This window comes from Vigna umbellata, chromosome 1 (assembly GCF_029865625.1).
Source record: "Vigna umbellata cultivar VRB3 chromosome 1, Vumbellata_1.0, whole genome shotgun sequence".
NCBI lineage: Eukaryota > Viridiplantae > Streptophyta > Magnoliopsida > Fabales > Fabaceae > Vigna > Vigna umbellata.
In genome coordinates, this window is record NC_142165.1 from 76,161,993 (window position 1) to 76,179,335 (window position 17,343).

At 30.1% G+C, this 17,343-nt stretch overlaps 2 protein-coding genes across 2 annotated transcripts; one reads left to right on the forward strand and one right to left on the reverse strand.

Moving 5' to 3' along the window:
• The first annotated feature begins 3,065 nt into the window (after nt 1-3,065).
• LOC148206379 (receptor-like protein EIX2) lies at nt 3,066-7,784 on the forward strand. Its single transcript, XM_088113416.1, has 2 exons — nt 3,066-6,550; nt 7,568-7,784. Exon 1 carries the CDS (start codon nt 3,140-3,142, stop codon nt 6,503-6,505), a length of 3,366 nt encoding a protein of 1,121 aa, XP_087969542.1. The 5' UTR covers nt 3,066-3,139; the 3' UTR covers nt 6,506-6,550; nt 7,568-7,784.
• A 4,155-nt stretch (nt 7,785-11,939) lies between these two features.
• LOC148206380 (receptor-like protein EIX2) lies at nt 11,940-15,730 on the reverse strand. The gene is made up of 2 exons (XM_088113425.1): nt 12,770-15,730; nt 11,940-12,131 (listed from the first exon to the last, which is right to left on the reverse strand). The coding sequence occupies exon 1, from the start codon at nt 15,160-15,162 to the stop codon at nt 12,814-12,816; it is 2,349 nt and encodes a 782-aa protein (XP_087969551.1). The 5' UTR covers nt 15,163-15,730; the 3' UTR covers nt 11,940-12,131; nt 12,770-12,813.
• Nucleotides 15,731-17,343: the final 1,613 nt, after the last annotated feature.

Sequence of the window (17,343 nt, forward strand, 5' to 3'; positions counted from 1 at the left end):
CACTTATCCTTTCCAAATATTTTTTTTTTTTTACTATTCACTTTTTACTATTCATCATTTTTTTTTCTAGCATTTAACTTACAAATATTTTCAAGGATCTTACAGCCGTGACATACTAAAAGCCCAACAAAAAAAAATGAAGCTGCTCTCCAAACGAAACTCACGTGCTTTCTTCTACTTTTTTTAGCCAAACCAAACAGCATATTCCAGCTCAAGTCTCCACGGATCAGCACATCTTTTTCTATTCAACACAAAATAAATCAATGCAACCTAGCTTCTTCCAAGTAAATAACACCGTGTTCAAATGAATGTTCTTCCAAATGTCCCAAAATGTTATCCAAAATTTTCCCTGCAATTAATAATGCAAAATAATAAGCTCAGATAATTCAAATTAATTAAAATAAGAATTTCTGGTCAAATTAAGCACAATTAGCAAAAGTGGTAAAATACTGAACATTCTAGCTCAATTCCTGATTAAATCTAGCACAATAAGCTAAGTGAAATCAAGAAAATATTGAATCATCAACGGTTAAAAACCTTTGGTAAGACCGTCGGTAAGTGACACGCACATTACCGACGGATTTATCGAAGACTTTTGGCCGTCGATAAAAAGAGCGGGAATTTTCCCGCCCATTATTTCGCTTGACGACATTACCGACAGATTTACCGAAGGCTTCTGACCGTCGGTAAAAAAATGGAAATTTTCCGGCCCTAGTTTCGCATCCAGTGCCAATATATGTGGCAAACACTCATTTCTCCTTCTCATTTCTCTCCATCTCAGTATAATACTTCTTTCTATCGCTGCTCTCCACCACCGCTGCTCTCCACCACTACTGCTCTCCACCACCGCTGCTCTCCACCATCGCTGCTCTCCACCACCTCTACTCTCCACCACCGCTGCACTGTTGCAATCCACCACTGTCCACTTTTCAGCCTTTCCGACAAGCTCAACTTTTCCGGCGAGCTCAACTTTTTCGGCAATCCATTGCAAATTTGATTTTTGCGATTAGGAACATTTTTCTTACAAATCTGAGAATTGTAGAGAAACTCTCCATGATTCGCTATGATTTTAACTATTGAAAATAAATTGGTTGTTTGATTCTTTGGAAATTAGTTTGTTACTGGCGTGATGCTTTTTTTGTGGCGGAGTTTATGCAAACGAGAAAAAAATGACACAGAGGGAGGAAGGAAGAAGAAGAAAAAGATGAACCAGATCGCGGTAATTACCAACAGATTTACCGAAGGCCAGAAGCCTTCGGTAATTACCGAAGGCTTTACCGAAGATCAAAAGCCTTCGGTAATTACTAACGGTTGAAATATTCGTCGATAAAAATTACCGACAATATTTTTACCGACGGTATTTTGATCGTCGGTAAACGACAATTACCGAAAAATTTGATACATTACTGATGAATTAAAACCGTCGATAATATCAATTATTCTTGTAGTGAAAGTAATATATCTAACAATATACATTAATAAACTATAAAATAAAATTTTACTAAACTATGAACAATCCATAATTTAATACAAATAATTAATTTATCCATTTGTACATCTCAAAAGGTAATTAAGGTTTTTTTAATGGATGCATATGAATCCAATTAAATATAAATGAATTTATTACAATAAAAACAAAAACATGAATTAAGCATACATATATTTTAAAATAAGTTAGTACATATAGTTTAAACAATTTGAAAGATTTAGTTCGGGATCTATTATAATTTCAAATAAATTTTTAATTTTTCAAATAATTTTCTAATTAAGTGATGTAAACTTTTAAACAATATTTAAATGACAAAAAATTTGGTCACCCATTGGAACTAAAATAAGTAATATTCGGTCCTTTATTTTGAACTCAAATCTATCAGAGTTCATAGTTCATGTTGCTCATTACATACTTCAGAACATAGGTGAAAAGAAAGTATTGAGAATTTCCACATCATCTACTCCAAAATTTAGTGTACAACTTATATATCTATTAGAAAATTCACTTAATTTCTCTGAAATTAACTTAAATAATTAGAATTAATATAAATCTAATGAATGGATGACTCATTTTCTACTGGCGATTATTTTCATCTACAGGAATATGGGTAATAAATTCTAAATTTTGTTTTATGAAAGATGATAAGGTCGTGTAATAATTACTTTCCAAAAGAAGTGTAAACATTAAAAGTTGTTTAGATATTCATAAAGCATTTTTGTTTTCTTCTTAAAGTTTTCATACCAACCTTTTTCATGTGTTGTACGCTCAGCTTTAAATTTCTCTATAACTTTTTCACTACTTTTTTTTTCTACTGCACGTTTTCTTGCCTTTTAATGATAAAAAAAATGACACGCATTACATGATTGTCTTTTTATTGTGAAGGGAAGACAAAACATGAATAACTGTGCATGTAAACTGTGTGGATAGATCACAATCCACCACTATTTTTAAATTCTTTTAACGGATTAGAAAATTAAACGTGCAATCACATCAAATGATAATAAATTCTTTAGACTAGTTTTTTACTTTTTCTTTTATGATTGGTGTGTTAATTTTTCAAACCCATGTAAAACATATTGAACTATGAAGATTTCATTTTTTCTCTTTCGTTGTAGTAAAATAAAGGTTAAGAATAGCAAAATCAATAAATTAAACTTAGATTTTGTTTAATCATTATTCTTTTTTATCCTTGAAATATAATCATATTTTATTGTAATTTAAATAAAAATTGACTTCTGATCTCTGTAATTTTAATTACTTTTTGCACCTTTCTTTTAGTCTCTATAAAGTTATTAAGGATAAAAATAATAGAACTATATTTTAGAAATTATAAAATAACCTTTAAAATGTTTTTTTTTATATCTTTTCACGAAGTGTTCTGCGTAATTTTCTACCTCTTGAAATGGATTCGTAGGGAGATTAATAACTTTTAAGTTACTTATATTTACTTTTTTTATTTAATAGTTTTAGACGAAGTAGTGTCAAAAAAGCTATAAAAAAATAGACATCTATACTATAATTACTCGTTTTCTATTGTCACTATATAATGCGATCCAACTTTCTAAACTTCAGAACTGAAAGAGAAAACTTGAATCAAAATTTTCTTATTTCGTGACTCTTCTCTTAGTTTAGATTATCAGCAAAATTATGATAAGTCCTTACTTTGTAACACTATTTCATCTGCTTTTATTGTATTCCTTTGGATTTTCAGTTGGATTCAAGGAATCACGTAAAAGTGGTGAAAGCAACTGCAGAGAGAATGAGAGACAAGCACTCCTCAACTTCAAACAAAGCCTCATTAATCACTATGGCAGACTGTCTACATGGACTGATCATCAAAATAATACAGATTGCTGCAATTGGGAAGGCATTCAATGCAACCATCAAACTGGTCATGTCATTCTACTTGATCTTCGTTGTCTGGATACACATTATTTAACAGGTGCAATCAATCTCACTTCATTGATTCCCTTGCAATACATTCAACATCTAGACCTCAGCAATAATTATTTTTTGTTGACTCACATCCCACAAGCCATTGGCTCTTTCACCAACTTACAATATCTCAACCTCTCATTTTCTGTATTTAGTGGGAGGATTCCTTTCCAACTTGGAAATCTTTCACTACTAAGGTATCTAGACCTTCGAACAAATAATCTTCAGGGACCAGTTCCTTTTCAGATTGGGAATCTTAGACAGTTACAATATCTTCATCTTGGAGGGAATTTTCTATCAGGAGAAATCCCATTTCAACTTGGGAATCTCAACCGGCTGCAATATCTTGATCTTGGAGAGAATTCTCTATCAGGAGAAATCCCATTTCAACTTAGGAATCTCAAGCGGCTACAATATCTTAATCTTGCAAGTAACACTCTTTCTAGAGCTATCCCTTTTCGGAATGGGAATCTTCCTCTCTTACAAACTCTTGGGCTAGGTGGTGATTTTGATATAGAAGCCGAGGATTCACAGTGGTTGTCTAATCTCCATTCTTTAACAAGTCTTCACTTGAGCTCATTGCATAATCTCAACTCCTCGCGCCAGTGGCAACAAGCTATCAGTGACCTCATTCCAAACTTAGTAGAGTTGAGGCTTTTCGATTGTTCTCTTTCAGATACTAATATCAAAACTTTGTTTCGTTCTCATTCCAACTTTTCAACTTCTCTTGCTGTCCTTGATTTGTCTTATAATGTGCTAACTTCCTCAACATTTCAACTGTTATTCAATTTTAGCCTTCATCTACAAGAGCTTTATCTCCCAGATAATGACATTGCCTTGTCATCTTTTCTTTATCCAAATTTTCCATCTCTTAAGATCCTTGATCTCTCTAGAAATAATCTAACAGCATCAGTATTTGGAGATAATTTTAATGTTGGCTCCAAACTACGGAAGCTTCGTTTGTATAATTGCAGTCTTACAGATAAAAGTTTTCCTATTTCCTCTGCTTCCACAATTAATTCTTCATCTTCTCTTGTCATACTTGATCTCTCCTCAAATCTATTAAAATCATCTAATGTGTTTTACTGGCTTATGAATTGCACCACGAATCTTCAGACCCTTTACCTTTCTGACAACCGGTTAGAAGGTCCCATTCCAGATGAATTTGGAGAAGTAATGAACTCTCTTGAATATTTTCAAGCCTCCTGGAACAGACTACAAGGTAGGATTCCGTCTTTCTTTGGAAACATGTGCAAATTACAGAGCTTATACCTTTCAAGTAACAAGTTGAATGGGGAAATTTCTCATTTCTTTCAAAATTCTTCGTGGTGCAACAGACACGTATTTCAGACTTTGGATTTATCTTATAACCAAATTACTGGCAAGATACCAAAAAGCATCATACTACTATCTGAGTTGGAGTATTTATACTTGGATGGGAATTCTTTAGAGGGTGATGTCACTGAATCTCTTCTTTGTAATTTTTCCAAATTAAAAATTTTATTCTTATCACACAACATATTGTCTCTAAGATTTGCCTCTAGTTGGGTTCCTCCTTTTCAAGCAACAAGTTTGAGTTTAGCATCTTGCAAGCTAGGTCGGAGTTTTCCTGGTTGGCTCCAGACACAAAATTCCTTAAGGTGGTTAGATATATCTGATAATGAGCTAAATGATTCTGTACCAGCATGGTTTTGGAACAAATTGCAAAATTTGGAATGGTTAAACATGTCTCACAATAATCTCAATGGTGCAATTCCTGATATACCATTAAAGCTTCGTCAAAGACCATCTATAATTCTGTTTTCAAATCAATTTGAGGGTGCACTTCCACCATTTTTGCTGCAAGCTTCAGGGCTGTTACTCTCTAAAAATGCAATTTCTGATTTGTTTTCTTTTTTATGTAACCAAATCATTGCTCCGAATTTGGGAACTTTAGATTTATCAAACAATCGCATGACGGGAGAAATTCCTGATTGTTGGCAACCTTTACACCAATTACTATTTCTTGATTTAAGCGAGAATAAGTTGTCTGGGAATATTCCTATCTCCATGGGGAAACTTGTTAAATTAAAAGCATTGGTTTTACGAAAGAATAATTTAACAGGTGAACTGCATTCCAGTTTGAAGAATTGCACTAATTTAATTATGCTGGATGTGAGTGAAAATAATTTGTCTGGTCGAATACCATCATGGATTGGAGAAAGTATGCAGCAATTGAGAATCTTGAACATGCAAGGGAATCACTTCTCTGAAAATTTTCCAATTCAACTTTGTTATTTAAGGCGTATTCAATTGTTGAATCTCTCCGGGAATAAATTATCAAAAGCAATTCCAACCTGCTTAAAGAATTTTACAGCCATGTCTGAAAAGAGCATCAACAGAACTGAAACTCAAGGCCTTATATATGGGTACAATATTACTTATTGGGAAATCTACGGTCCCTCCATGTCTTTTAACTACAGGCTTGACATAACGTTGGTGTGGAAAGGTGTGGAACATGTGTTCGGAGATCCCCAATTGATTCTTAAGAGTATTGATCTCTCAAGCAATAATTTCACAGGTGAAATACCAAAAGAAGTTGTGTATTTGTTTGGGATTGTTTCTTTAAATTTATCAAGAAACAATCTGAGTGGAGAAATTCCTTTTGAGATTGGAAATTTAAGTTCACTTGAATCTCTTGACTTGTCAAGAAATCATTTGCATGGGAGAATTCCTTCTTCTCTTTCTGAACTTGATTTCTTAGGAAAATTAGACTTGTCATACAACTATCTTTCTGGAAGAATTCCATTGGGAAGACATTTGCAGACCTTTGAAGCCTCTAGTTTTGAAGGAAATATTGATCTTTGTGGTGAACAACTCAACAAAAGCTGTCCTGGAGATCAGACAACAGCAAAGCCAGAAGAAGCAGCAGGAGGGGATGGAGACGATTCTGTTTTCTGTGAAGCATTATACATGAGCATGGGCCTAGGATTCTTCGTAGGATTTTGGGGCTTAATAGGGCCAATTCTAATTTGGAAACCTTGGAGAATTGCTTACCTAAGGTTCTTGAACAGATTGACAACTGAGATACAGCTATGATGAAAATGCAAAATTTCTGCTTATGGCTCAAAGCTTGGGTAGCAGGTATGTTTAGTGAATATGCGTAAGTATATCTTATTGTTATTGCCATAATTATAATGTAATGTGAGAGGAAAAAAAGAGTGGATACTTTCCTGTTAACAAGTTTAATCTTGTTTTATAATTCACTTAAGAAAGTTATGCAGATGAAATCATGCAACATGTTTAATTCAGTTGTTTGATTTATAAGTAAAAAAACCAAATTACTAACATAACTTGATGAAAGAAAAATCAGGAGGATTTTGTAAAAACTTAAGGAGTTGGAAAAGGTTTTCCAATGAAGATTCGTGTAATATTTATTATTTTCTCTTTTCTTTTAAGAAAAATTACTTATTTTCATATCTTCTTGAAATGTTGATGTTTACTAGATAGATATTGACCTATTCATCCTCGATTCATCAATAAATGTATATTTCAAACTTGAATGCACACTACTCAACTAAATCATTGACCATGATGATAGCAGTAAACATTTATAGCAATGAAGATTATGCAAAATAGGATTTGTAAGAATTGTAATCAAGAAGAATAAGATTGAATATGTTTTTACTTCCTAAAAATTTGATTTGAAATTGAAATTCGTTTTTTTTAAACTTTGATATATTTTGATTTTAAACTTAAAAAAATAATATAATTATTTTAACTTAATAGATTAACTTTTTTAGGTATCAAACATGTTTCATTCTAACATTTAAATTGTTTACATTTTTGATATATTCTTGTTTCAATGTCAGTTAAAAAACATGTTTTTGACATGTACACAAAAATTAACTAATTGAGTGAAAATGACTATATTCATTCACTTTTAAAATTTGAGAATCAAAATTTATTAAAATTTCAGACAAAAACAAATCTCAATTTTGTATTCAAGTTTAGAAACTAAAAATATATTTAATTCTTAAGAATAAAATTTAAATCTATGTAGCAATAACAAATTGATCATTTATTAAAAGAAACATGATAAATTACTCTCATGTATTTTATTATTCATTTATATGTATCAATTTTATTTAATTTTTGCAGGTGACCAGCTGTTGACATTTTTCTTGTGTTCCTCTTTCAAATTTGAAGCAAGGGACTCTTTACTAGATCTTGTGTCAATTGTGGTTTAAATGTTTTTTCATAATGTGGTGCAAAAGGTTGTTCTTCAAATGAAACACGTTTCTCCATTTGATAATGATGTATCTTTTGACTTCAAATATGCTTGAAATTTTTAACTTTTGTTTTATGATTAATTTCTTTTATTAGGAATTTTACTTGTGGTAAAATATATTTGTAGAGATAGAATTAGGTCTTAAATTCAAAAGTTACAAACAAAATTTTGTAAAATTAAAGTAAATTTAAATTTTACTAAGTAGTAAAAAAAAAAATAACAATCACGTTATACTATATTTATAACAATTTGAGTAACAGATTTCAACTGAATCATTGTATACTTACCATTTTAATTGAGGGATTACACAAAAGATAAAGTTATAAAAACAAATTAAGGTTAAGAAACGAATAATCATCGCTCATTTTATCTCTACACTACAAAAGTCAAACCATTTATAATAAAATTGAGTTAGACACAATTTTCTTACACGAAAATTGAAATATATTTTTTTTTTCCATAACTACGTGTAGAGGTCATGGTTTGTAAGGTTTACAAAATTTATGAGTGTTAGGACGCATAGAAATTAATATGTTAGAATCTGATTATTTTATTTGTCTGCTTTGTTTTCTGTTTTGGTTGTTAGCAGTATTATGTTTTCATTTTTGGTTTAGTATTCATAAATATTGTTATATAAGACCATGTATTAAAGGGTTATAATGTTAAGGTGAATAATATTTTCATTTTTCAGTCACCTTTGTTTCTCTACGTAGTAGAGTAGACACTAGTAGAAAAAGATATATTACCGCATCCGTTAAGTCTCAATTCACCAGAAACCAAAACATAAAATGATGTGTTGATATTTTTGAAATTTTCACAAGCCTTGTTTTAGAACCAAAGCAATATAGTATATATGGTCTCGATTGTCTGTTGTCTGCATAACCGATACCAAAATCTCCTGCAAAGATGATGACAGTTTCATATTCCATTTGGAAAAAACTCACTGATACTAGTTTCTTTGTCCAGCAACTATAAGTAGAACATATGATCAAAGCCCATTGCCTACAACGTTTTCTGGTTAACCCTCATATTCCATCCAAATTTCTTTCTATTTGGGATCGTGATTTAGGGATTGAAAATCCTGAATATAGCACCTGGAAAACTCAGGATCAACTTCTCCTTTCCTGGCTTCAATTCCTATTTATCGACGTCCTTCTCAGCTCGTTTCAACTCATTTAAAGTTTGGGAGAAGATAAATGCTCATCTCACTTCTCGGACCAAAGGTCATGCTCGTTAGCTACAATGAGTCCCTTTTCCGCATCAAAGCATTCGTGCCTTCTTTTCATTTGATTGCTTATGATGTTTTAAATTTTTTGCATGATGTAGAGATATGTATTAAATGTACAATAACATGAATAGAAGATGAAAGACTTATTTTATAGAAAAAAACATTTAAATTAAACAGAGAATAAAATGTATTTCTAGAAAGAATTATAAATAGGTTTAAAACATTTAATTACTTACAACACTTCGTCTTAGTAAAATTGTAAACTCTCAATATTCTCTCTAGTTTTTAGGTTATAGTTGTATACTTTTTTTTAACAATCCGGTCACACGTTTGAGAGGACAAGAGATAGATAGTCTATCATAATTTTATATAAGTTTCTTATTCTCTCACAATCAGTTCTCTTTTTTTTCATCTTTTCTCTTAATGTGGAAGCTTTATATTTCATCTTCCTTAATTAATTAAGGAATATTTGTAGTGATCTCAATATATAAGTGCAGGCATCGAATTTATCGGTTGAGTTTATGGAAAAACTTTTGGCAGTTTAAGGAAATATGCGTGTTCTTTTAGGGGGAAAAAGGTTTTCTAATTCTATAGATCTCTTAATTGTTATGCTACCTTCAAAGTAAAAAGAGATCATTTGCATAAGTGGAGTTTGAGAAGTAATGGTTAGCAATGACAAATAAATTTTTCTTTATAAATATTATCTAAACTATCTCTGTTTTGTAGAAAAATTTCTTTATTGACTTAGTTAGTTAATACTCGATACCATTCTCACTTTTATCTTTGTTTTCATTTAAATTATTAAAATACTAAATAATTTATTAGATAATGTAGCATACACAAACTAATATATATATATATATATATATATATATATATATATATATATATATCTTTAATTTTATAATTTTTCTTTTAATTTTAGTTACGCATTTTGTTCTTTTTTCTATTTGTTTTAATTGTTTTGGTTGTGTGAAATCAATTACATCTCCGAGATACTTTCTCTTTTATCAGAACAACTTTGTCTAGTTATATTTAAATGATGTATGTAAATTAAATATTTATTATATTTAATATTAAAGTATTTTTACTCTTTTTTTATTGTCTATTTTTACTCCTTTTCTAATAACGTACATAAACCTTCATTTACTAGGTAATATAAAATATTTATCTTCTTTGATCTTTTATTTTTAATTTGTTTCAACTAATTTGACATCTTAAATAAAATTTAGATCTCTAAAATATTTTTTATCATATCATACCCTTAATTACACATTTGTTTTTTGTTTGTGCAACTTTATTTAATATTGTATTAAATTGTTTCTAAGGACACTGATTATTTTTAATATTTTAATTTGTTGTCTATTTTCGTCATGTAATATATTTTTTTGACATTTTTTGTATAATTATTTTTTTTAACACATTATCATAAGTATAATTCTATCACTATAATTGTATAAAAAAATTATTTACTAATATAATAATTTAATGTTAATGTTATGAATCTTATTTATTACTATCTTAACATATATTGAAGTTCCAAATATGAAAGATTTATACTAAATTTTAATTATTATTAGTTTAATCTTCATACTTTGTGTGACTTAATTGAAACCGTATATTATAATTTTCATTAGTTTATAAAAAAATATTTCATTTAAATTTAAAGAATTGGAGTAACAAAACAATTAAAATATTTCTAGATTTGGATATTTGTTTTCCTTTTCTAATTTTTTAAAATATTTTAAATTTTATCAACTTTATTTTATTAATATTTACAAATTTAATAAACATTTAGTTCCCACAAAAAATTTTTATACTTTAATTTGAAATATAATATTTTTCTAAATATTTGATATTGAAAAAATAAGGATATGTTAAGTATTTGCTAACATTAGATTTTTTGGACAGGATCTTTTTATTATTTCGTAAATTAATTCTTTAATAATAAAACAATAAAAAGACAGGTAAGATAAATATACATATACAAGTATATATTCGTTATCTAATAAGAATGGATAAACAAACACAATCGGTAAAATTGATTTACTATTTGTAACTAAAAGTCTTATAGTATGTCAATATTGTCTTCACTTCCTCGTTTAAATCCACTTTTCTGCCTTCAATGAAGATAATCTAATCAACAAAATTTTTTATGTCTTGCTTTGTTATTTATTTTCCCAAAAAATTATTTTATATTGTTGGAAATCTCACATCGATTAGAGATAAGGTTAATTCACATTTTTAACTTAAAGTCCAATCAGAGCCATGATTGGTTTTATGGAGTTGAGTTAGGTTTAAAATTTACTTCTAACACAAATATGGCAAGTGTAATTAAAAATTAATAAAATTATTATTATGATTATAAAATTAAATATAAATAATTTTAAAAAAATTATTGTAAATAGTTTTTATTTATTTTGTAGAATTTTTTTTAAAAAAATTAAATTTAAAAAAATCACTTAGAGAATAAAACTGAAAAAGTAATTATGAATTAAACACTAAAAATAACCCAAACAAATGTAAATGTGCTAGAAAAACTTGAACATTATTTCAAACTTAACAATCCGCTGAATAAAATTTGACCAATGCAGGAAAGATGTGCTAAGGACTGAGGAAATTGAGAAGAAAGAGCATCCCAAAAAGTAGCTCTAGGCGCTGAGCGGATCGTTGAAGCAATGAGCGCAAGCAATCAAATGAAGGTTACTTGCTTTGAGTATATATAGAACTTCTTCATTCATGTATCTTTAGGTATAGCATGTTATCAATAATAAAATTTGGAATCTGATAACCATAATTGAACGTCAATTATCGAAATTTTTATTTTAAAATTCCAATTTTGAATGTAAAATAACATCAATAATACTTATATACTTTCATATGATAAGAAGTTAGATGTAATGCCACAACCATTGGGATATGAATGTATGAAAGAGTAATTAAAGATGAGATTCAATGATTCTGAATTACAAATTTTTGAGATATCCCATATTTTTACATATACAAATTGGGATATCTCGAATTCTTGTCTTAAAGTTAGATTTACATAATAGATTATACAACCACACTCTCTCATATCATTGCTTCATGAAACTTCAACCTCCAAATCTCACACTGCCAACACTGCCAACACTGCCAACAATCTGTAATGCTTTCATCTCATAATGGACTCTTGAAGCAAATCATTATAAACTGCAAATTTGGTGCTAAAATTTATATGACAAAAATTAGTAATGAAAGAAAAAAAAATGGAATCAAATATTAATGATAAACTAAATGAAGCGAATTGCTATAAACTTGTGCTAAGATTCATCTGATTACAAACAATATCAGTAATGATGGAAAAACAATTTGTGAGATCAAATTTTAGCTGTAAACTAAATGAAAACTAAATTATTTAAACTCAATAGAGTACAAAAAAAAGTGTATAACATGTAAGCATTTTTAAAAGGGCCTAAGCATAATTCATTTGAGAAAAATGAAAACTTGTCATAACAGAGCACACTATCAATAATTCCTTTACACCAACAAAAACAATTATTTCTAGAAAAAATGGAACTAACAATAGTAAAGTCATGAATAGAAGCGTAGGATATAATCAATGTTTAATAAAATTGATGAAAATCAGTATGTAGCTGAGAGAGACATACAATTAATTGAAGTACGTTTAGTGCTATTGTAAATAAGAATCAAATTCTAACACTTACATTCATGCCAAGCCTTGTACATTTCTTTTTAGAAAGGTATTCTCGATTTCAATATAAAACCTACTTACTGATTTACTTATCTGAAGGAGAAATAAGGACTATAAAATTCAAAGAAAGAAGTTATTAGAGTTATGTACCAACTAGTTTTTGAGCCGCCTTTTGCACTCTGTTAGTCTTTGATCTACCTTTGGCGCTTTGCTAAGTTCACTTCAATCATTACAAATAGATAGTCTATCAGTCTGTTCAATAACGTCAGATAAGTCATTCTCCATGGTTGCCAAAGTAGTAATGGACCTAATAAGCCCCAAAAGCCTGTGAAGAATCCTATGCCCAAGCTCATGTATAATGCTTCATAGAAAACTGAATTATCATCGTCATCGACTTCTTCTCCTTTAGACTTTGTCACTGTCTCATCTCCAGGACAACTTTCTTCAACCGCTTTCCCACAAAGATCAACATTTCCTTCGAAACAAGAGGCATCAAATGTATCCATGTGTCTTCCCAATGGGATCCTTCCAGAAAGAGAATTGTGTGACAAGTCTAATTTTTGGAGAAAATCCATTTGGGAAAGAGAAGAAGGAATTCTCCCATACAATTGATTTCTTGACAAGTCAAGGGATTCAAGTGAACTTAAATTTCCAATATCCGAAGGAATTTCTCCACTCAAATTGTTTCTTGATAAATTCAAAGAAACTAACCCCAGCAAGTATGTAATCTCCTTCGGAATTTCACCAATTAAATTATTACATGAGAGATCAATGCTCAGAAGAGTTAATTCTGGACGTCTGAAATTCTGTTCCACACCTTTCCACATCCAGATTATATGAAATGAATAAAAACTATAAATGAAAAAATTATAAGTTTCAGAGTAAGTACTATTGTACCAATACACACGACTTTCAGTTTCAATTTTGTTGATGGTGTTTTGAGATAATGCAGTGAAATTGTTTAAGCAAGTTGGAATTCCTCCTGATAACTCATTCCTAGAAATATCCAACAATTGAATATCGTTCAAATAACATATATGAGGGGAAAGATTTCCAGAAAATTGATTCCCTCGCATGATCAAGATTATCAATTGCTGCATGCTTTCTCCAACCCATGATGGTATTCGACCTGAAAACATATTCTCACTCACATCCAACATAATTAATCTCTTGCAATTCTTCAAAGAAGAAGGCAATTCACCCGTCAACCTATTGTTTCGTAAAACCAAAGCTTCCAAGTTAACAAGGGTGCCCATAGAGTTAGGAAGCTTCCCTGACAATTCATTGCTACTTAAATCAAGAAACAATAATCGATTTGTTGATTTCCAACAATCTGGAAGTTGCCCCTTTATTTTATTATCAGATAAATCTAAAGTGGCCAAGTTTGCAGCTGTGACGTTTCCACATGAAAAATCTGAAAATTTATTTGCAGAGAGTAACAACTCGGAAGCTTGTAATAAAAATAATGGAACTTTTCCGTCAAATTTATTTGAACTTAAAAATATAGATGGTCTGAAAGGAAGCTTTAATTGCATATCAGGGATTGAACCAATGAGATTATTGTGAGACATATTCAAAGTGTACAACATTTTCAACTTGTTCCAAAACCATTCTGGTACGAAATCATTCAACCCATTATTAGATATATCTAGTTGGATTAAGAAATTTTGTGTCTGGATCCAACTAGGAAAACTGGGTCCTACCTTGCAAGATGCAAGAAACAAGAACGTTAATTGAAAAGGAGGAACCCAGCTAGAGCCAAATTTTACCGACAATGAGTTATGCGACAAGTCTAAGAGATATAATTTGGAAAAGTTAGAAAGATGAGATTCAGTGACATCACCCTCTAAAGAATTCCATCGCAACGATAAAGTTTCCAACTGAGATAGCAGTCTGATGCTCTCGGGTATCCTACCAGTAATTTGATTATAAGATAAGTTCAATCTCCGAAATATGTGTCTGCTGCACCATGAAGAATTTTTTGTAAAGCTCGGAAATTCATCATATAACTTGTTATTTGAGAGGTCCAATACTTGTAATCTGCACATCCTTCCAAAGAAAGACGGAACCTTGCCTTGGAGTTTGTTATTGGAGAGAGAAAGATAGTCAAGAGAGTTCATCGCTTTCCCAAATTCATCTGGAATTGGACTTTCTAACAAATTACCATTAAGGTCAATGGAAACCAGATCGGTGGTGAAGTTAAAAAGCCAGTAAAACATTGGAGATGATTTTAGCAAGTTATTGGAGAGATCAAGTGACATAAGTGAGGACAAAGAATTCATTGTAGAAGTAGATGAAAGAAGGAAATTTCCATCCATAAGACTGCAATTTTCAAGATAAAGCTCTTCTAGTTTGGAGCTGATATTAAAATTAGGTCGAAACATTGATGATGCAAGATTATTGTAAGAGAGATCGAGGACCTTAAGAGATGGAAAATTTGAACAAAGAGAAGGTGACAAAGTTATATTATTTTGAGAAAGATAAAGCTCTTGAAGATGAAGGCTAAAGTTAAACAAGAATTGAAGTATTGATGATGACAACATATTAGAAGACAGATCTAGTATGGTAAGAGAGGTGGAATTATTTGAAGAGTGAGAAGGGAACAAAGATTGAATATCACTTTCCAGAAGATTACAATCAACTAGCCTCAACTCTGTTAAGTTTGGAATGATTTTACTGATAGTTTGTAGCCACTGGTGAGAGGATTTTAGACTATGCAATGAACTCAGCTCAAGAATGGTTAAGGATTGGAGAGTAGACAACCATTTTGCATCTGTAGCTTGTATATCAAAATTGCCAACTAGTCGGAGAGTATGGAGTAATGGAAGATTCCCTATGCGAAAAGGGATTGCTCCAGAAAGAGATTTTAAAATGTAGTTAGGCTCTTTCCTTGGATATGAAGGAGTTTTACTTCCCAGACTGAGATATTGTAGCTTTCTAAGATTTCCAATTTGAGATGGGATTTTTCCGGAAAGATAAAAAAGTCCAAGATCGAGATACTGTAAGTGTTTCAGATTCCCTATCTCAATGGGAATTTCTCCCCAAAGAATGTTTCTCCCAAGATCTAGATAGCGTAGTTTTAAGAGATTTCCAAGTGTAAGGAATCCTCCCCACAAAATCAGAATGAGAGAGATCGAGATATCTTAAGTTGGTGAAGGAGCCCATGAACTCTGGAATGTAACTCAGTACAAAATAATTATGGCTGAGATCAAGATGTTGAATATAAGGCAAGTGAACGAATGAAGTGACATTGATTGCACCTCTTAAATATGGTGTATATGGGTAGTTTTCATGAAGATCAAGTAGATGTACATGACCAGTTTGGTGGTTGCATTGAATGCGTTTCCATTTGCAGCAATCTGTATTATTCTGATGGTTGGTCCAAGTGGAGAGTATGCCAAAGTCATCTATGAGGCCTTGTTTGAAGCTAAGGAGTGCTTGCCTCTCCCTCTCTATGCACTTTGCTTCACCACTTTCACTTGAGTTCTTCATTTTCACACTAATTCCTGAGGCAAGCAAAGAAAGCAGCAGAAGGACATAAAATGATTTGAGAAAATAAGAAATCATGATAATTTTTTTGATTTTAAATAATATAAGAGAGAGGAAAGTTAACAAAGGTATTATATTGCGAGAAAGAAAGTATGATTCAGTTCTTTTCTCTTTCTCCTTATATGTTTATTTTAGAATGCTCCCTGGCTTCATTTATATTCTCAGAATTGATTTCATAAAACTAAAAATAATAATAAATAAATATAAGTCACATATTTGAAAAGTAATTGTTATTTTAGCATACAATGTAGACTGCTTCCAACTTACTTTATAATACTTTACATAGTCTAAATTAAAACTATATATACGCATTAATAAAATTACTGTTTATTTTTATGTACCAAAAATTTGCAATTAAAAAATATTCTTCATTAGTATTGATTTACAGCAAGCAATCTAAAATAGTCATATAGATTTAATTCAAATAGTTGTGATTTTTTTTTTCAAATATAAGATTATAAATTAAAGAATGTAGATTGAGAGAGATGGTAATTGAACAGACCAAATAAAGAAAAAGATAATAAAAAGACTAGTTTGAAATTTTGAAAAATAATTTCTTTGCCTAGTGTGAAGTTATGTGCATAACGAAGAAGCGTAAAATATTAAGGAAGTTTAATAAAAAAGAATGTGATCGAGGTTCTTCTCTAAATTATAATATAAAAATACTAATAATATATAATTTAGTATTTATTATCAGAAATGAATAAATATATTTTACTTAGAAAACAACTTAAAGATAAAATATTAAAATTATATAGCAATAAGAATATATAAGACCAATCTCAATGAATTTCTAAATGTTGAATTTAATTTATCATATAAGAGTAAATACATGACACATTTAGTATGTTCCGAACATCTATTATATAAAATAGTTTTGTCTAATATATATATATATATATATATATATATATATATATATATATATATATATATATATATAATATATATAATATATATATATATATATATATATATATATATTCATACATCTATACATAATATTATGTTGATACGCAGCAACAAATATATAAAACAAAAAGGACCATTGATGTGGACATGGATGTCGTTCTTTTCTCATTTTTCTAACTTACTTTGGAAGGTATAAACTATGGAGATTCATGAAAACTACACTTGGTTCACATAATGTATATTATTTCAAAGTATGAGTTGTG